General features: G+C 45.8%; 1 protein-coding gene across 5 annotated transcripts in view; it reads right to left on the bottom strand.

Moving 5' to 3' along the window:
* Positions 1 to 571: 571 nt before the first annotated feature.
* Positions 572 to 21,319, bottom strand: part of LIMK2 (LIM domain kinase 2) — a gene marked incomplete at its 3' end in the record, with an annotated part of 31,047 nt that continues 10,299 nt past the window's right edge. The window contains exons 1-16 of one of the 5 annotated variants that reach the window (XM_083803884.1): positions 19,897 to 20,822; positions 15,167 to 15,302; positions 13,845 to 13,954; positions 13,399 to 13,587; positions 12,946 to 13,051; positions 11,883 to 12,079; positions 11,096 to 11,282; positions 10,295 to 10,311; positions 8,603 to 8,711; positions 7,702 to 7,833; positions 7,369 to 7,425; positions 7,116 to 7,181; positions 6,115 to 6,289; positions 4,625 to 4,680; positions 2,740 to 2,897; positions 572 to 2,559 (exon numbers count right to left, since the gene is read on the bottom strand). In XM_083803884.1, coding sequence (XP_083660010.1) covers positions 2,403 to 2,559; positions 2,740 to 2,897; positions 4,625 to 4,680; positions 6,115 to 6,289; positions 7,116 to 7,181; positions 7,369 to 7,425; positions 7,702 to 7,833; positions 8,603 to 8,711; positions 10,295 to 10,311; positions 11,096 to 11,282; positions 11,883 to 12,079; positions 12,946 to 13,051; positions 13,399 to 13,587; positions 13,845 to 13,954; positions 15,167 to 15,302; positions 19,897 to 19,949 — 1,905 coding nt within the window. In that variant the 5' untranslated portion in view covers positions 19,950 to 20,822. Of the gene's footprint in view, positions 2,560 to 2,735; positions 2,898 to 4,624; positions 4,681 to 6,114; positions 6,290 to 7,115; positions 7,182 to 7,368; positions 7,426 to 7,701; positions 7,834 to 8,602; positions 8,712 to 10,294; positions 10,312 to 11,095; positions 11,283 to 11,882; positions 12,080 to 12,945; positions 13,052 to 13,398; positions 13,588 to 13,844; positions 13,955 to 15,166; positions 15,303 to 19,896; positions 20,823 to 21,319 lie in introns of those variants that run through there. The other 4 variants (XM_083803882.1, XM_083803885.1, XM_083803883.1 and 1 more) reach the window with 4 other exon arrangements.

Here is a 21,319-nt window from a genome sequence, read left to right on the forward strand (position 1 = left end):
TGGGACTGTTCCTGAAAAGCAGACGGGGGCATGCGAGCTGTGCTGACTAGGCAGGCTGGCCCGTGGGAAGACTGCTCTCAGTTACAGCCCCTTCCTGCAGTGACGCAGGTCAGTTGTGCTTTGGTGCCACTCAGCAGCAGCTCCATCCCTTGGGGCCTTGCACTGGAAAGTATGATGGAGACAGATCACAGCAGGTTATAGGAGTCACTGACGTAGCTAGCATTTTCCTTCTGTCCTGGCATCAACAGCTGCCTCTTGAACTACATATTTCAGACTGTGATGTTTCCAAGAATGGGCTGTGTTTTTATCCCTGATTCAGAAAAGGAAAACAGGGAGAGGCTCCATGTTCTGCTGCCCTGTGTCAACTCTTGAACAACAACAACAAGAAGTCACCTTCTTCCCTTTCCATCTAGTACTATATGACTAGTACTACAGAACACTTACGCTGTATCTCAGTCGTCCTGTGTGTGGTAGAGCCCTCTGGCTCAATAAAGGGAGTTCTTAGATTTTGTGACAAAAAAACAGAAACAAGTTACAGATTGCTATTTTATGCACCACACAGACGACACAATCCTGTTTCCACAGCATACGTTTACTGTTTTTTAATTTAGTTAGATCATGGAGCTGTGCAAATCACAGTTCATAAACCTCACCCACACATGACCCAGGACCCCCCCCCTTCGGGGGGTCCCCTCACAAACCAGCCTAAGGGGGGAGGTGGGGAATCCTATTAACAATCCTGAATCCACTGGACCCAGTTTAGAGAGGCTCCTTCGCTGACTCATAGCACAAGCCATTCCCAGTGTTTCTAAAACACCACTACACAGACTAACCCCCCCCGCCCCCCCCCCCCGCACATTTTGTCAGGTGATGACTGGTCCCATGTCATTTTACACGACACTTTTAACTCATGGGTAAATGGTGGAAATCAAAGTAACTGAACACCCATTTCCCACCATTCAGCACTGAGAGGGATGGGGGGACACAAGGAGAAAGCACACTAAAAATCCAGTTAAACCAAGAGGTTCGTAGAACTTAAGAGCAGGACTTGAGCCAGCTTTTTGTTCGGTTCTGACAACCACATGAGCTACTGAGACAGTAGCTTGCTTCCTTCTCCTTCAGCTGAAGAAGTGCTGGAAGAAAACAACCCCCACCCCCCTCCCAGTGACTCCAAGCCCTTTTTTCTCCCCCAAAGCAGGGAATGACCTTGAAGAAAGTTTCTGCTTGGACAGTCAGCTCAGGGGCTACAGCAGCAGCTGCAAGACCTTCAAAGGGAGCAACTTGCACAGCCTGCAGGGAAAGATGAGGTAATGGCAACTGAATTATTAGTTCTCCAGCTGCCACTCCTGACTGGATGGGACAGTCTCCATCACTTTTCTGTTTACCAGTAAGTCCATCCTTGAAGTAGCCTTGGGCATGTCTCATGCACAAAGTCTGAGCCACTTCAGACCTTCAGCTTCTTGAAGAGCACCTTCTGCCACCCTTTCTGTGACCTCATGTCCACAGGCTGAGCACTCCAGCAGCTTCATCTCTCCATGGATGACCTCAGCCAGTGCCTAGTGCAGTTCTACACATTCAGGTTCAAATAATCTCACATAGGTTAAGGTCCTTGGGCAGGCAAGACTTGCTGTGCAGGCTCAGGGTCTGAAGATGTTCAAGTGGCTCATCTGCTGCCTGCCTGGGTCAATATCAGGAGGGGCAAGCAGAGCTCAGTCTTAGTGTTTCAGGCTTTTGGAGGTATTCAGAGAGAGAGGAAGAAAAAACCCACAAAAACAAAACAAAACCAAAACAAAAATGCATACATGTTTCCCCATGAGAGTTGCCCAGTTCCTAGGCTTTTTCACTCCCTGGACACTGGAGGCCAAAATTTCAACAGGCTGTTGTGGAAAACACATGCACAAATATACACACACACACACACACACAGTCCTGGTGGGGCCTTTTGCCAGATGTCCAATTTCCCCAACTTTCTGAGCAGGGTAGTCAGTGGAAGGAGTTCCAGAAGTTCCAGAAGTGCTGGTCCTCATCCAGGAGAGTTTCCTATAGCAATTCCCTCCCTGGCAGACAGGCCGGGGTGGCTTCACAGCTTGCAGCCAAGTTCTAAGGCACCACAGTAAAGAAGCCTGAAAAGGCCAGAGAAACATTTCTCAAGCCAGAAAAATAGTGTTGAGCAGCTTTCATAGGTGCAGTTGGCAGGAAACAGTCCTTTTTGCTTCTGAAACATGCCAGAAATCCACAATGAATCAGGGTGTCCAAGAGGAGGAGGATTGGGTGGGGAGAGAGAGGCAATGCAGCAAATGCACAGCACGGTGCCCCATTAATGCCCTGGAAGTGGCTGAAGTGCATCTCCCTCCCCGTCACTCGACTCCAACAGAAGTGGTGCAGGCAGCAGGACAAGCTGACTAGGTTGCGTTTTCAGGGAGCTTGTCACGGTTCAGTCCATACTGCACACTCACGTTGTGGTCCAGCTCTTCCAGCTCAGACGGGAGGGGGATGGCAAGTTCTCCCAGGTAGAGAGAGAGAGCTTCGAAAGAATCTTCCAGCTTGGAAAAAGGGGGCCTAGAAGCAGCAGTGAGGAAATGTGAGTGGGGAAGATGAAGCAGAACAGCATGTGGAATAGCTGGGCCAGTTGCCCAAATATGATTCCCCCCTCCTCTGCTGTGCAGAGCAATCCTTCCACCAAGGGTGGAACACATCCTCCAGGCTTACTAAGAGGGGTGCTCCCAACACCAAACCTACCTGCTCTCTGGTTCCAGTCTGCAGCAAATGGCAGCCAGAGGGAAAAAGGCTGGAGGACAGTCAGCAGGAACAAACTTTTCCCAGAACAGCTTAACATTAAGGCCAAAATCCAGTGTGCGTGGGAGACAGTCCGGGTCAGCATAAACCTGGCCTATGATCTAGGGAGAAATGAGAGGTATGCTTAAGAACAGTAACAGTCCCAGAGCGTTAACAAGCAGGGAACTCCAACATTAGGCAGGGGCTCCTTCAAAGTTTTAGGTTGGAAGAGAAAGAGCAGAAATGCTGTTCCTCCTCTCGCACATGATCACTGTTGTAGAGGAAAGCCCAGACACCTCTTGTTTCTCCCCAGGATTTTTCTGCTGGATAGGACAACGTGCACCTCCCAAAGAGCTCAGTGTTTCACTCTGATGTATGGTGCTGGGGGATGATGCAGCCCCTCCTGGTCACAGGTAACAAATACAACCTGCATCCCCATCCCATCTCTCCTCTCCCACACAATCTTATATCACCACCAGCAAAGCTCCTTTGTCATATGGAACTTGATCTAGGAAGTGCTGTAAATGCAACAGCACAACAGATTCTGAGCTGCTCAGTTACTGGCAAGTTCAACCCACCCACACCCAGAGGGTAGGGAGTAGAAAGAACAACCGTAACCAATGCCTAGGAGGTTGCAGACAAGTGCCAGTAGAGGAAAGGGATGGGTGGAACAAAGAGAAGCCCTGCCCCAGCACTCAAAGTCCCAGTTCTTGCCACATACCCCACTGAGGTACACTCACCACCTCCAGTGCTAGGGGACTCAAAGTACACTAAGAGGGAACATACCCATTGCAGAGAGCTGTAGGGTGATCTGGGTCCAAAGGAGGCCAGTGTCAATACAAACTCTCATATGGGAAGAGTATTAGGTATAAAGCCTCATCAGGTATCACAGAAAGGGTGTTATTTGTAACTACTTACGCTTTTCTCTGCCAATAAACTCAGCAGTACAACCACATCCTGTAACTAGTTAGTGGACGCCCATTATGTATTTTGGCAGGGTTACTTCCTTATCTTTTTTTTTTTTTTTTAAAGCATTTTAGCATCTTCATTTTGGTAACAAGTGAAATGTTCGTATGCTACCACCCCCTTTGTCTTTTCTTTTTTTTTCTCTAGATAAAACAATTGTTTTAGTTCCACAAACAGATTTTTCACGTTCCTAAAACTATCGGTCATAACCACAACATTCTCCAAAATGAGGGCCCAGTACAGACAGAGCTCCAGATGAGGCCACAAAGATTTATGCAGTTATCTTCTGTCCCCTTCATCCAAACACTGAAGATGAAACTGTGCTGGTCTCTCCTGGTGTTCCTGTAAGTGCTGTGTTCCCAGTACACATAACACCTCAGCTTTCATCTGTACTTCCACTGTCTTTTAAAACTGAAAATACCTTGCAGCTTAAGTGGTGCTCTCTGCTCTGCAGACAGAAAAGCCCAATATAATAGTAAGAACGTGCACTGACTTGAGATATGCTAAGCCAGCAGACTTCAGGGTGCATGCTTCATTAATTCACCTGCAAAAAAGTTTCAGTTTCCTCTTCTTTGAAAACATATGCCATCCACAGTGGAGGCCCTGAATTTACTGAGATTATACAGCTGACTGTTCTTTTATTGAGGCAATATGAATAAATAAATCACAGTTTTGGGGAACATCTCTTCCAGCAAAATGGATACCAGGGCTCAATCAGAACCTGACAGAGAATGGATGCAGGGTAAGCTTTGTACCCCCTGCCTAATTCACTGCGCTGTCACAGGCTGCATACTCAGCCACAGGGAACTGTCTGATACAACGTGTGGAAGGAGATAGCAATGGAAAAGTCCACTGAAGATGCCACGTAATGTCCTGGACTTACCTCACAAAGAACAATCCCAAATGAAAAGATGTCCACTGTCTCATCATAGCTCTGTCCTGCAGGAAACATAAGGCATTCAGCATTGTGACAGACAATTCCCCACCCATCTATTCCAGGAGCTGCCAGCATCTGTCTTGGGCTTGGCCTCCAAAGCTTAACTAAGCCTATTCCCTGGAGGGCCCTACAAACAGGATACAAAGCAAGGTTTAAATCTGAGCAGGGTCAGTTGCCCCAAGACATGTATAGGAAGATGCAGCTGGTATACATCACCTCCACTTATTTTAAACTCTGCTTCTTTCTTCTGCTGGAGAAGAAAAGGACAACGCAGGGAAGCCTCACATATCAGAGGTCAAAGCAAATGCTAAGGATGACTATAGAAAGGCCATTTCCATTGACTGCTGTTTCAGTGCCTCTCTACACAGCAGTAAGTCAGTGTTCAGCTTCCCCAGCAGTGAATCCCTGCTGCAGTGACTGCAGAGGTAATAAATTACGTACCAGCAGCGCTTAGAATCTGGGAACACAGACTGGCTCCAGCATGCCATTCTGTGAGTACAGACACACCCCTCCCAAGCCAATATCCGGTAAACAACCTTTTTTGTAGAGGTGATGTCAGACTGCATTCTTGCTATTCTCCTGACAAATGCCAGGTCTGAGACAGCCTCTGAGAAGCAGCCTCAGACTCAGAAGGGCCTGTAGGCCTTGAGAGGAGGAAAACAGGAGAGTACCCAAGAAGGTAACGTGAAGAACTGTTGAATATTGGGGAGAAGAGCCAAGTCCTCCCTTCTCCAATGGACTATGTCAGGCAATACTGATCACGTAGGCAGCCCAACTGCTCAGCCTGGCCAGACAGACCTGCTCATTGGGAGGACATGGTATCCATTGTATTTCACCTTTACCTCAACTCCTGCAGGGACATTTTTTTCCCTTAAGGGACATAGTTCATCCTTAATGCAACTGTGGGCTATATGCCAAAAAACAAACAAACACGGTTCCCTGCACTTGGGCAACCCCCACCCTCACCTCAATCCCAAGATTTCAGCAAAGCTGGCAGCAGATGGCTTTTCCCTGGATCTACGCAACCACACACATAAGCCTCATCGTGGAGTTTAATGACTCCCAGTTCAAGGGGCAGCTACAAAGCAAGTGGCTCTAACAGAACTTATTCTCGGGTTCAGATTTGTTTCAGGCCTCTTCTATCTTCCCTGATACTGGACTGTAGCAAGTTTAGGTCTGCTGCCCTTCTGAAGAATCCTGCTATCTGCCAGAAACGTTACCTCTGATGGTACAAGGGCTTATCAGGGCAGGTACTGCAAAAGAAGTGCAGCTAGGGTACCTGTGTGTATAAATAAGCTTGTGTATTAGCAGGTCTAAAACCATAGGCTCTAATAGGTTTGATTGTTACTAGGGGCTGGGAGCTTTCAGTAATCCTATCACCCCTATACCTTGACACAGGCTGGCTCCTTGCCTGTACCTTGCTATCAGTATCTTACCATTTAGCATTTCTGGGGCCATCCAGTATGGGTTGCCAACCACTGTGTAGCGCTTCTTCCTGTCACTCTTCCGCAGGGTTCGTTTCTTGGCAGATGGTTTCTCCAGAGTGGGCTTTTTTCTTTCCTCCACAATTAGCCGAGACAGACCAAAGTCAGCCACCACCACCGTCTTATCCTACACAAGGGATTTAGATTAAGCCACTGATTCTCCTCAACTTCTTTCAGGAGCAATCAGGCTGCAATTCCTGTTCACTGTCAACTACACTGTAAGGGCTACTAGCAAGGTTTCCTGCATCCAGATGAGTGTAGCAAGCTGTCTAGACAGGTATATGACACCAAATTCACAATTCCAACCTATCGTTTCCTCTCATTACTTTTTCCTTGTGTGGTCACTAGCATGAATCCCATTAACTTTGCTACACTTGCTGGGGCAAACTTGGACCTTTCCTTTCAGACCGTCCTATTCTACCTGGCCAGAAATTAACTGAGCCTTTCATCCTGGATCACTTGAAGCCTACATACTCATCTCATATTCCAGTCAAGTGAACAAGGGCTTGAGCAAATGAAGATACAAAAAAATCTTGTGACCTAAAAGCAGTTCAAAAGAGAGTGCACACATGTGCACACACCTGCACACTTGTCTGAGTCCTGAGCGGTAATAAAACAGTCAGCAAGAGCTTCAAGGCTACAAGAACAGAAGCAGCTGTAGAGCTGTACATTTCATAGTTCAGATGTACTAACTCTTATAATGCAACTGTTAATAGATGCTACCACAGGAAACGGGGGGAAGAGAACAGAATGAAGAAATGGTAAAAGCAAGATCAATCTGGGAAATCCCACATGAAGACGAAGTTCCCTTGTTTAGGGCACTAAAGCCTCTCTGAAATCAGTCCCAACCTGACAAGACAGGGCTCTGAACTCAACATCATGTGAAGAAAACCAGGGTAGGAAGATGACAAGGAAGGGAACAGCATGCTGTGGAGAACAGAGGTATAGCTCACCAACTTAATTAGGCAATTGTGTGAATTCAGGTCTCTGTGAATAATGCACATGGAGTGCAAGTAAGCCTGGAATAGAGAGAGAGAAGTCATTGTTAGGGATTTCCAAGCAAGTATGTCCCTTTACATTTACAGGCCTTAACAACTATTTGATAGTAGTCACGCAGGATCCACAACCCTTCATACGCCACACTGCTGAAGCTGCTAACCCTCACCCTGGAGGTTTGCTCAGTGATGAAGGAACTATCTGACTCACCATTCCAGAAGCAATTCCTTTGGCAAAGCTGACCTTCTGCTGCCAGGGAAACGGGTCCTGAAAGACAAGTCCTCAGTCAGGGTCTACCTTACCAGCCAGCTGGTGACAGCAATTCCTCAACAGGGACCCTTACAGCAGTCAGAGAAAGATGATATAACCCCAGGAAGAAGGCACTTCCTGCTCCAAGCCACCCACAGCTAAGAAAAAGCTTTTCCACACAGCTCCAAAGCAAAAGACTACCAACAAACATTGTAAGGTTGGCACAACCACAGCACACTGTCAACCTTGTTCCACAATGAAGGTCTACTAGGCTTCTCCTCAGCACATACTCACCGCATTGCGGAGGAAGTCCTTCAGGGTGCCACCCTCGATGTACTCAGTGAGGAGATTTAGCTTCTTGTCCTTGTACAGTACACCGATGAACTTCAGCACGTTGGGGTGATCCAAGCTGCGCATCACTTTCACCTGGGAAGCACACATCCCACCCCAAAGTGCAGAATGGAACAAGTCCTGGCAAATTCTGTCTGCAGTGATATTTGTACTGCTCCTGCCCCAGCAGAGGACAGCACTCCCATCCTGGAAGTCACCTCCAGGCCCCACAGAGTACACTCAAACCCTAATCTTAAAGCAGTCAATTACGTGTTGCCTCTTCATTTCCACACTGTGTGATTAATCTGATCTTAGTCTTTAAGGAGAGCATCCTTGGGTTTGGTTAACTTTTAAGAGAGATGAGAGTTCTCCAGGGCAGCTATCTGTTCCATATTGTGCATGCCAGGATCAGAATAGCAGTGTCAGCTGTTCAGGGAGCTGCCTGCTTTTAAGCTAAATCAGACTTTGAAAAACATGGTAGGCAGCCACCAAGAAAAAAGTTTAGTTTAAATACAGGAGGAGTCTTAAACGTCTTATGGATATTGGCCCTCATCACTTGTATTTGTGCACAAGGCTCAAGGGATAAATCCTTTATGTATTTGCACAGCTCTATTTGCTTCAGACTCAGACCACTTTTTATCATTGAAAAATTAATGAACTGGGAGCTGAAGTCATGCCTACTGCTCAGTTTAAGCAAGTCACACTTCACTGCAGCAAATGTTCAGCTGGTGTCAGGCTTTCCCCAGTGTAACGTCTCCCTCCTTAGCACCTCAATTCCTGCCAGTCTGCTGGCATGATCGCTTTCTCACTGGGGGAGATACTGCCATACTACTGGCTTGGTAATTTTTGGAAATCTTGCTCCTACCTCTGTCAAAAAAGTCTTCTGTGTTTCCTCATCACAGCGAATCAGCTCCTTCATCACCATCACCTTTCCCGTTGCTTTGTGAGTCACCTGGTGGAAACAGACACCACAACTACAGGCAAGGTTCAAGAATACATAGCTCCAAAGCTCTTGCAACTCTTCTGAAAGAGAGGGTAATATTCCCCTTCTATCTGGAGAAGGATATACAGAGGAGAAAACTCAAGAGCCCAGGGATCTGCAGAAAACAGCATAAAATGTCTCCTTACAGAATTCAGCAGAGATTCTGTAAGAGAAACAGAAATCTCCTAAAGCTGACAGAGGGTCATACCAAGAGACCAGCAGCATTCCAAGAACCAGAGCTGAAGTCTCCACTTTAGGCAGCATAAGGTTGAGCTGTCAAAACCTCTGAAGGAATCAGTTCCATACTTGTGTCTCAAGTTCCTTTAGGGAAAGCACTTGCCCAGCATGATGCTCACATTTTGTACACAGGTCCTAACAGCTACATTTGTATCAGAAAGGAACCAATGTTCATTTGCATCAGAAATGAAACCCAGCAATGCAAAACTACATTACCACATGCTTTGGTGTTAATGGTGACTCTGAAGCTCGCTTGTTTCTAATGAGCTTATCAAATTTAGTCGTGCAAGAACTAGGATGCACAGCGTATTCAGTTAAGGTGGGAAGCAGTTGTTTCACCATGCTTCTTGGGAACAGTGTATTGCTACCTGCAAGGAACATCCCAATGTGGTGGCAAACCCAGAAATCCACACAATAAATATTCGGCAACACATTTCCTGGCTCTTGACACTGAAAGCATTTCAAATACCTCAAGAGCTGCCTGTATTTAACTAGTTTCTAACATTTTGCTGTGTTCTAGAGGTTTCTTTTAATCAGCTCTGCCTTATGTGCATGAGGTGCAGGAATAAATAGAAAGGGGCCAAATTCTGATGAGCAGGTTTTACTGGAAATCCTCTGCCCCTTCAGTTGCTTTGCTTGGACAGCTCAGTCTCCCTAAGATCTCCAGGTAACTAAACAACCACCTTTCCTCTAGGAACAGAAGGAGACTGTTCTGACCGGATACAGTACTTGTTACACCAAAAACATTCAATCTGAAACTCAAGGAAGTTATCACGTTTTTTTGCAATCATACCTTTTAAAATAAAAAGCCTTTCAGAAAACCTCCAGAACTGTAACCCAGAACACAAGACCAGTTACAGGACTTAGAAAGCTTGTGAGCTCTTGCAAACTCTGTGGCACAAGAGTTGCTTGGAACCATTGGACATAGCAAGGCTGATACAAGTAGCATACAATTTTATGGAATAACAATAACACAACAGAAGCAGGAGTACAATATTCTTCTGTTCCCATCTAAAATCAAGCATCCATATGTAAGTAGCGAGCCAGGGAACACTACACATTTCAGCCAGGGACATGAAAGCCAGGAATATCTAATACCCAAAGATAAAGGGAAGTGAAAAGACAAAGACAAGACAAGGCTAAGTGGAATTCTTAAGCTGACATACCAGCAGAACTGAAACAAGTGTCGTCATGAAACTCTAAGAGGGCAATTTTAATTTCCAGAGCATGCACCAGGATGGCTATCAGGTAATTTGAGCAGAAAAGAAATGCCTTTGTGCCATTAACTGTGGGGACGCAGATGACAAAAGCATGCGACAGAGGAAGGGTTCTGCTTACCTGGACCTGTTATTTGTCTATGAGCAGAGGAGAAGAGAAATATGCTCATTAGTATAGATCAAAAGCATTGGGTTTGTAGTACTGGCTCACCACCATCCGTGGAAGCATGAGATGAACAAAGTATAAGGAGAAAAGTCCCATAACATGGTGAATAGCAATCTGAGTACTGAGGAGCTCACAGCACCTTTGGTAATGCAGAGACAGCTGCCTCCTGATGCTTTCAGGGACGCTAGGAGAAGAGCTCCTGAGCACCCCTAATCAAGATCAGAGAGATTAAATGCAAGAGAGCAGAACTGCTATTAATAGAGATTTTAACTATGAGAGTCATGCAAGACCTGACAGCTACCACCACATTTAGGCTCTGCTGGGGGTTCAGAGTTCACTACATCAGCCTCGCAAACCCTTGGGTATGCCACACTAATGGTGGGTGAGAATGTGTTTAACTCCTCATTCAGCATCTCTTCTCCACAAAGATTTTTATAAAAGCAAGCATAACTTCTTCCCCCTTCTCCCTCCCAACCCAGGTGATTGCTGTGACACAGGCACTCTAACTCAGGAGATGATCATGTATGGCCAAGGTCGACATTCAGATAGGACAATGTCAAAAAAATCTGTAGCTAGAGATGCTCATGGTCAGGGAAGGAAACAGGGAAATGGATCTCACTGAGCAACCCAGGTGAGTTCTGAGACTGACCACTATCAGCAGAGCAAAGAAAGGCTACTGGGACAGTGGCAAGTTTCTGAGACACGCAGACACTGCTTAATCAAAGTAACTGATGAATACTTGGGGAGCTCCCTCACCTTGATTGCTTGTCCAAAAAATCCTTTTCCTAGTACTTCTCCATGAATCAGGTCGCAGGGCCGAAAGATTTGCTGGGAGCAGCTAGAAGAGGAACGTAGGGATTCAGAGCGACTGATGTCACGGCTCAGAAGGAGCGGTTCCTTCGGAGAACTGGGGCCAGGAGACTTAGAAATGCTGTTACTTCGCCTAGAAAGCAAAAGAAATGAGAAGGTCAGGGAAGTTGTTAGGAAGCTTTATGAGTCAACATATACCATCATTAACTCCTAAGAGACCAGTTTCTAGATGTGCTTCAGTGTTCTTCGTATCTCAAAAGCCAGATGCTCTCCCAGCACCACAGAAGCTCTTTGCAAACCTAGAGCAGCCTCCAAGCCAGGGTTGCCCAACAACATTTCATGCAGAGTCAGAGGTGGAGCTTCTGAGAAGGAAGAAGCTGTGAAGATGCAGCTCTTAGTACTTCTAAACAAAGATTAAAATACTGGTAAATGACTGAATGAGCAACTGAGCACACCAGCCTAGGAAGACAAGATTTTTCCCAAATACCAGGCCTGACTCATGTTCCCTTTGAGGACACATTCTTTCCCAGCCATTTTGTTTTCTAACTGTAAAACTCTGTATCTTTCCTAGAGTAAAAGTAGAGCTCCTCAACCGCTTCACCAATGGTTCATACTAAGGCTCATACCACAGATTAATCACATCTCTGCAGTCATTTTCAATCACAGAGCAGCCCAGCCAGGTAGCACAGGGCAAAGGCAAGCAAGGTCAGAGGCTGTGCTTTCAGGTCTTTACCTGAGGGATCGCCGGCGGAGCGTTCCTTCCAGATTCTCCTTGATGTCCAGTGGAGAGATAGAGCGGGGGGAAATGGGTGGCTTTATGTGGGTGGGAAGCCGTGAGTCCAAACGAAGCCTGTCTAAGCGCTGTGAGACAGGGTCATGCTCTATCAGCAGCTGAAGTGTCTGGCTTGTCTTGCGAATCAAGTCCTCCACCTGCAACCAAACCAAAGAACAGGATGATAGCAGATAGGAGGAACATGAATAACAGCAGATAGAGGAGACAGAGAAGAATACCCCTCAGAAATTGTTCAGTGAGATCACTCCATAGTTGTGGTCTAGTTGCACACACCACAGTTGTCTACCAGACAAGCCAAGAAATTGTGACAACACAGAAATTTCTCGTGCTATCCAAAGTCTCTTCTGTTCTGGTTAGCTACAAGAGACCAAACATATTTATTTTTTCTGAGAAGTGTTTGAAAACTACTCAAGATTCTATCCTGAACAATGCTGTAGAAAACAGCTTTGCAAAAGCTGTTGTGCTCCTACTGTTCTGTTCAATACCAACAAAAAATAAAACCTTTTTGTAGTGCAGGTAATGGTGGTCTCATTACACACTTGCAGCATCACCTGATAACTGTACAAAGCATTTAATTGTAAATATAGACACCAAATACTTTTTTTTTTTCAATGGAAACTCACCCCTGGGATCAACTGAGCCTTTGTCTATTACTAGCTGCCTCTAAAGTGATTAGAACAGCAGAATTCACTAGTAATACATGGAGGGTCTTCGCAGCCTCTGTCCTCCGAGATGCTACAGCCCTACCTATACTTCCCTTATCTTCCTTTGTGACTGAATGCCATAAATTCAAAACTGCATCCTAACTGCATTTCCATTTGTTATATTTCCCTCTTCAGCTGGGATGGGCAGCAGGGTTTGTCTTCATGTCTGTTCGTACTGCTAGCATGAGTACTATGGTTGTACACCTACACCCTACGCAGGGTGGGAGAACAGTGCCAAGAGACAGAAAATCTCTAGAAAGACGAATGAGAAGGAGGCTTCAGTACGGAACTCTACATACCTCCTCAACCTGTAGTGTACGAATAGGAGCTCCATTAATCTCCAGGATACGGTCTGCAGGGTGGATGGCATTTCGGACATCTGGGCTGATGTGCATCCTGTTAACTCTAAACATGGGAATTATAGTGGGGAGAAAAAAAGTCATTTTAGGCAGAATTATCAAAAATATTTGATCTCTGATGCTTCGTTTTGAATTGCTATTTTGAAGTAAAATCTCTATTACAAATACAAATCTCTACTGGAGTAAGCGTTTAGGTCTGAGCTGGTTTGGGGAGGGATCTTCATTTGTCTAGTTGCAAAATTTGAAAGTCCATTACAATTCTCAAATGTTCCTGTTCCACCAAGACCGATCCCTGCATCAGTTAAAGCAGTTGGCAGAACAGCAGTGCTGCAGAAGATTTACCCGCTCCCTCTGCACAGGCATGAACTTTGCACACAGCCTTGTCATACTCACTCCTTCACTTGGACACCAGTGGCATAGCTGGAGCAGCCACCCTCAACAGATACGGAGAAACCTCTCTTGCCATCAGTAGCTGCTGGCATGGAGATGAGCGTCAATGTATAAGGCAACTGCTCACGCAGAGACTCAGTGGAGTGTTTTTCTATCATCGGTGTCAGCACAATCTGGTTATGGCATTTTCCACTAAAAGAAGTGAAGAAAGTCATTATGGCAGTGTCCTTCCCCTCCCTGCCAACCTCACACTTCTAAGTTCTGTCATTGACCCTAATCCATAGTTTTTGTGCTCACTCCATTCCTTCCTCCCTCCCACAAAAGGCAGCTTCCCAGCATTCCTTAGCATGGCATTAAGCTGAACCACATGGAGCCAGCTAAATGTTCTTTAAACATACAGCAGGTAACAATGCAATTTCCCAGTGGCAAAGCATTCAGCTCCATCTTACCAGTAGAGAGTGGAATGCTGCACGAGCGCATAAGTGTCCCCATCTTCAATGATCACTTTGCAGCTCATGCAAGCAAAGCACTCGGGGTGATACTTGTATTCGCCAGCCACCTACAGACAGAAAGGGGAAGTGCTTAGTAGAACCAAAAGCCATCAGCAGCTGCAGCTCCTGCTTTCCTCTCATTAATTTGTTCATTCAGATCTCACAGCCAAGTGGCAACTTTATACTGGAGAGTTAAATTAGCCCAGCCTACCTTTCCTGAACCTCATCCTTGGCACCTTGTTTGAAAAACTTCTCTGAAACAAACATGTCAACACGCAAAGCAAAGCTTGTGTCCCAGGAACCTCTGTTATATTTGGCAGCTGCTCAACTATCAAAAATAGTTGATAGCTTGCTGCAGACTAGTAAACAAGATATTAAACCTTCCTGTTCAGTTGCTCTTGGCATGACAACTAATGCTACGCCTGAATTAATAAAGCTGAAAGGGCTTTTTTTTTTGGCAGACAGGCAACGCACGAATTTATATACTTACCAGTCAGCTGACAGAAAAAAATAAGGCAAGCTGAGACAACAAAATACCTTTAAAGAGTATTTGTATTCATTGAGATCTGTTTTTCTATTTTCCTTGTAATAACTTCCCTTATTGATGACACTTTGCAAAGATTCAGGCAGACAATGAGAAATGGTCTTGGTACTGAGTACCATACTGCTTTTATTTAGGCCCTAGAAAATGATGGCCATGTTTCATTCTTGACAGTTTTAAAGGTTAAATATTTGCAAGGCTGTGGCAAGGAGTGGAACATTTAGGTGAGCCCCATATTGTCCAGACAGAGTTCAGTGTTTCAAACCAAATGGGACTAACACCATTTAAGGATACCATTGGCCAGAAAACCACTCTGGCTATACCCCAGGTGGCACCTGGATGGCAACCTTCCCCAAAGCCACAACCCGTTGCTTATCCCAAGCTGAGAGGTTTCCACTGCAGGGCAGTGGAAAACCTCCCCATGGAGACACCAAAGCACTGTGTTACAGAAACTGAACAAGTGTCCCATTAATCACCCTTCTATTTCTTGTATCTGTGCATTTCAGCACCTTGCTCTCTTTGTTGATAAGCTTCACATCCTCACAGCACCCTCCTTTAAGAGTTACTCCTCTTCAAAATGAATCTTCATCTAGACAATGCACATACAAACCTCTTTGTTTACCTGTGACACAAAAGCTGAGTAGCAAGGAGACTGTTACTTTCAGTTTGATATTTGAATAGCTAGGACAACTCCCAACCAAGGACAAGGAGTTGGAGACAGGTATGTCAGAGTCCTTACCATCACAGGACCAGTCATCAGCAGAGAGCAGCCATGGCAAGATTCCCCAAACTTCCCCCAGTAGTCTTTGTGGCAGTACAGTTTCCCATCTTTCTCATAGTACCAGTTCGTGAGGGGATCCTGACATTCAGAGCACCTTGAAGGAAACAAAAGAACAAGGTTCCTGTTAGCAACAAGTCAAAATTCAATGGAAAATGTTCTCTCCTACATGGAGAAAACACATTCAGCAGCAGCTCACTGCTGGCTGTTCTGGTCACTGACGTGCTAAATCCGACCACTTGGCAATGCATTTTCAGCTGAAGATTAGCACCAATGTTTGTAAGGAGGGGTGGTACCAACCAATTCAAGGGCAAAGATGAACTTTCAAAGTTTCAAACAAATCCCATCCACTTCTTAAAACACATCAGCTGGTTTACAAATTACGCCATATAAATTTTACTCCTTTCTCCCTCTTCCTGGGAGTATGCAGGTTTCCAGTTGCAGGCTCGCCCAGCACTAAGATGGCTCTGCTACATTTCTGCCTAGTCAGTGTTTCTACAGTATCAAACCTTCTTGCACCAGAGCACCTGCCTCTCAGACATCAACAGCAGCTCCCTTTTCGAGAAGCGATTATTCATCCTTTATCTACAAAAAGGAAACAAACCAAGCCCCCAAACAAGGAAAGAGATGCAGCAATTCTGTTGCAGATATCATTTCTGCAAATCACAAGCAGAACCCAGATCTTCAGGCTTCCTGAACACCAAATAATCCTGCCTCAGCAGGACGTACTGGGCAAGGGAGTTTAAATTCTGCAGCACAGAGGTGTGACTTAACGGAGAGATAAGGCACAGACAGGACTACATTCCCTCAGCCGTTGCATCATTGGAGATTATTCCATTAGCCCTGGGCAGCATGTTCTCAGACTTTACAAGAAAAATTAGTCTGGTGTTGGCCATTTCTGAGTGCAGCACTTAAGGCAGGTTAGTAACCATTAACTGGTTCAAAGGAACACCTCCAAGATCAATGTCTTTGTCAGCACAGTGCTTTCCCAAAGATAGGAGTTTCTTCTGCCCCTACACCAACAATTGGCTCAGTTACTACATTGGAGGGCAACTCATTGCAGTGGTGGCAGGGAGTTTTTAGGTGGAACTGTGCCCTCCGGGCAGCATGCCTCTCTCCACAGCACCAAATGCACTTAAGTCAGCCAGTGGCAGTGGAGGAACACTTCTTACGTGCTTCATTTCTAAAAGGGCTGCTACTGGTCTCACCTTTCACAAGCTTTCTAAAAGCTTATTTGTGCCAAAGACATTCCTTGTAAACTCCACCAGCTTGTAACAAGCATAGTGATATGAGAAGCTGGTTGTGCTCCAATATAGAGACGTTCTCCAACATCTCAAGAGACTGCCAAACAAGATGAAGCTGCTTGTAAGTAGCCTATGGTGTTAGGGGAAAACACACCTCATGAAGTATTTAATGCCATACCCTACCCTCAGGAAAGCTGCTCCTTCTACTTTAGACTGTTTGTTCTCCCAGCTGAGCAGCTCCCAGTCCTGTCCTTCCCCCTCCCTGTGACGGGAAAGAACTCCAGCACGTGCAACAGGCCCTGCCAATTTTGCCTGAGCAGGGGGAGCAGTAAGTGAACATCATGATACCAGGTACGTGCATTATTATAGCCTCAGCCTTGGGGCACTGTCAGGGTTACACCCTGCTCATGGTATGCAAGAGACCTGGAGGGCATTGCAATGCATTTTGCCTTCAACCACTAGTCTTTGGCTTTCATTTGCAGTAAATACCCCACGCTGAATGATCAAGTAGGTGAGTGGGAGGGAGAAAAGAGCAAGTGGAGACTAACAGCAAAGATTTCTATCACCCTGTGGCAGGAACATCTGGCTCAGCATGGGCAAATCGGATCCCTCAAACTTATCCAACTTCTGCGTGCATGCCTGTACCAGTGCTTGCTCCGTGAGTGATTACATCTTCAAACAGGGAGCTGTGACCAGACCTGCACTTGGGATGCAGATAGCAATACTGGAGTCTGGGGACTGCTCTACCAGGACTTCAAGACCTGGCTTTCTGACTAAGTTCTCTCCAAGCAGGTGGGTTATTTTATTTATTTGTTTTTAAGCACAATACCTTCCCTTCCTCACCCCTCTCCAACTTCAATTCCCTTTTCTCCGTAAGAAAATCTAATGTTTCCTCAAAAGCAATACAACTGCAGTTTGTTTTAGACAGGTTCCAAAGGATCACGTACACTTGTCCTCCCATTGCCTTTCCCCTACTTCTTCATCAATTCCAGCCTTACAGCACTTTGATTACATTGCTTCCATCCGGAAACAAGCAATGGTATCTAATTTGCAACACACCCTCAGTGAAATGAAGGTGAGGGGTGGAGCCAACAAGCAGTCAGTTCTTTGCTATGCAATTAAACAAATCTGGGCAGGACAAGTTTGCAGCTCAAGGCTCAGAACCCCACCCTGGGCAGTGAGGCAACAGGAACAAAGCAACCAGCCCCAGAGAGGCTAGATGCCAGTAATGGGTCTAACTGGCTACTTCGTTAAACACTGTCACTTAGAAAAGGCTTTAGATTTGTCAGGTGTTGAGAACTGACAGCACACAGGTATAGTTACAAGAACTGTTTCAACTGTTTCAGTGTCTTTGCCCAAATGATAAACGCATCACGTGCTAGTTCCACAAGACTCTCATTGAAGAGAGATGTCAGATTTTTATCACGGAAGACACAAGCGTTAATACTCCTTCCTTTTTCCTCCTCAGTGGAGCATGTGGCATCACTGCACTGCCATTGCTGGAGTTCACATCAGCTGAAACAGGAATACAATTACTTCTAGAGGTATTAAGCAAGCTAATCTTTGCCAGTCACCACCACCAAAAGAAAGGAAGATTTCCTCCTCTTCTTTTAGATTAGGAATGGCTAATCTTTTCCTAAATGATTTGGTATTCTTATTACAAAGTAATGAAGCATGGTAATCAAATCTCTTGGAGGACTGCTAACAGCTATACTTAATGCGTTTCCTCTTGCAACCCAGCCACCATTTTCAGATCTGCAGAGCTCTATTCTGATTATACAGTCCCATACACTATGAGTCTTCACTTCCCATCCTTGGTAATCAAGAATAAATTAATCTGCCTTCCATAGTCATCCTCCAGGAACCCCAGGCAGCATCTGGAGCGCAGTGTTCAGCCCTGCTCTGTATGATGCTCCGTAACACAGAAAGAGTTCACAAATTGGTGCTTGATGGCTGCTTGGTTTCGCAGGTAGTAGGAAGATCAGGTCACAACAGGTAACCAGCCTGGTTTTCATCAAGATGGAGATTCAATCCATGTGGCATCTCTTTTACATCTAAATGAAAGCCAATACCCTCATGGAAGCAAAGACTTCCCTGGCAATGAAGAGCTGATCCCTTTGAGAAGGGCTCATTAATAAAATCCACCCCCCACACACTGTCAGGCTAGATCAGTTAACGCTAGACAGGCTTGAAAGAGCTGCGGTTCCAATTCTACAGGCAGAGAGGGGAAGAGGACAGTCATGCAGACAGAAGACTGCAGAATAAAGCATAATCCCAGCCTGCAGCTAACCCAGAGGCTTCTCACCCAGGCCTAGCAGAAGCGTGTGCACTAGCTACGTAAGAGATGTTTGCCAAGCAAGAACAGATGCTAGAAAACACAGACTACTAGACCATGCAGTATTTCAACTCTGACTATGCAAAACCACCTCCACACCACTTAGTAAAGGTGCATCTATGGCTTAGCATGATGCCCTGCATGTATTACAGATAATGAAAGGCTGCTCCCTTTCCTTCTGAAAGTGGGTGCTTTTTCAGAAGGTTGCCTAATGAAGCTTCGCAGTTGCACAGCAGTATTTACTCCTATCATAGATTGTTTTAACAAAAGGCCCACTACCCCCAAATCAGTACAACAGTGTTTGTAGGAACAGGATCAACAATAATGAGCAAATACAAGCAGAGGGGATAGCACAGAGACAATGAAACTGCCAGCCTTGCCTTTCCCCATACATTCACCTTATCAGCACATCAGCATCAGTCACAATCCTGGCTGTGCTCAGCCCCACTAACAGTTTGCACCATGGAGATGCAATGCAATCAAAGCCTTACTCTCTAGCTATCACCTTTCTCAAGCCTTACTTGTTTGACTGAGCCAAGAATGTTTGTTAATGCAAACCAAAATCTCACGGGACAAGAATCCTTTCCACATAAGTGAAGCGTGCTGCTAGCCCCTAGTTACCTGCAAAGTACTTGATTTCTTTCTTAAACAAGATTACGCACTGCCTCGTTGCAGATTACATCACCTTCTCTAACTCTACAGCAGCATGTGGCACTCCCTCAGCCTGTACTGTGCACAAGCAGCATTGGAAGAGACGCAAGCAGCAGCAGCCATGGCAATCTCATTCCTCTGGCTGTGGAGCAAAGCACAGGGGCACGGGGCAAAGCAGCGCATAGTGTCGCTCTGAAAGGGAGTCTGCTCGCCCCAGGACACGCAGACACTGCCTTGCAACACAGGTACCATTCCCTTGTACCTGAGAGCCTTCACCAGGGAGGCTGGTAATAAGAATCTCCTCCTCAAAGCGAGACAGGTCCCCGCTTTGAGGCCAGCTGCTTCCTGCACACAAGCACCAGACCTGACTTCACACCTCACACACGCTAACTGCTTAGGATAGCATTACAGGAGCAAAATGACAGCTTGAAGATCCACGGCTAATCCTGTGCAAAACTTACCGAAAGGGATCCTTGGGAGCGAAGTAAGCAGGGGCAGACAAGTAACTTCCCATCTTCAGTACAGGATAAACCGGCTCAGCCACAAACTTGTCCAACTGCCTGCAAACAGCTCTGTTCTGCCAACATGGCAGCAGCCAGTGCTCATTTCATCTTGCGCTGATTCAGATACCTCACCTCTCTTTCAAGCTGCCCAAGGAATGCCAGCTCTCTCGTCTGCTCATTCCTTTTCAGATTTTTCCTGGCTCCCATGGCTATGACCATCCTCTCCTGCGCTCAGCAGCAGCGGCACCCTTGGGAAGGCTAGAATAACTGCTAACCTGGCTAGTTGGACATGCTGCTGCAATAGTTCTTGCAAGCTCTGTTGCTTGCTAACTATTGTCAAGTTTTCCCTTCTCTGGTTCCACCCAAGGGTGGGAGGGGAGGAGGAGCCATTGCAGGAGGACAGCGTGTGGCTACAGAGCCTGAATAAGCTCTACTTCTTCACTAGGGGTGGAGCTTTGATCCAAAGGGGGTTTGCATTAGTAACTGCTGAAAGATAGTAGCTTTTGCCAAATGCATGAGTGTAAAACTGCTCTTTGCAGCAGTGGTACATTCTGATGGACAAATCAAGGAAGGCTGAGTCTGATGAAGACAGCTAGCCACGTCTCCAAACACTTCAAATTAACGTTTACTACATACTTTCCCAAATCCTTCACAGTGAGCTGGGGTATACTACCTTAACAGTACCTTCAATATATTTGGTCATCTTCTTGCAGGAGGTAACTTCCTAGTGTGCTCCATCCAAGGAAAAATAACTTTCTTTCCCACACTTTTAACACAGAGACCATTCAGTCATTTAACTGAATCTGTACCTCCTGAAAGGAAGCTGAGAATTGTATAAATCAGTACAGATGAGTACTCTCTCCTGCTCGCAGCACATGTAGCTGTATCACTTTGCTTGCTCTGAAGCCAAGCATGATCTCTAGTGGCCAAACCAGCTAAAACTGTTTGCAAGACACCGAGCGATGCAGCAAACATATGCTGCTGCACTGAGCCTCCCATTTTTGTACAGTCAGCAAAGCCTGGCATGCCTGAACACAGCCTGAAAATCATGCTATGTTCCAGAGGCAAGAGTACTCAAATGTGCTTTTACTGGAGAAGCTCATTCTGTTGGCATATTGTTCAAGGGATGCTTGGGGCTGAGACGAGGCAGTCTTGGCTACAGATTTGACAGCTGCTGCTTGCTATTGAAGTAAGCAGAAAACCAGGCAGCTTCTCCCTGCCCCCCCACCTTTATGAAAAAAATAATTATCATTTTCCTCCTTTTCTCCCATTCAATGCAGCTTCTAAGCCTGGCTGTAAAAGCACAGTGAAGCCTAGTGCAGCAGAGCCCAACATGATTGTCAATTCCAGCACGGGTCTAATTCCTTCTAATATTTCACAC

This window comes from Anser anser (assembly GCF_964211835.1).
Source record: "Anser anser genome assembly, chromosome: 18".
Classification (NCBI taxonomy): Eukaryota; Metazoa; Chordata; class Aves; order Anseriformes; family Anatidae; genus Anser; species Anser anser.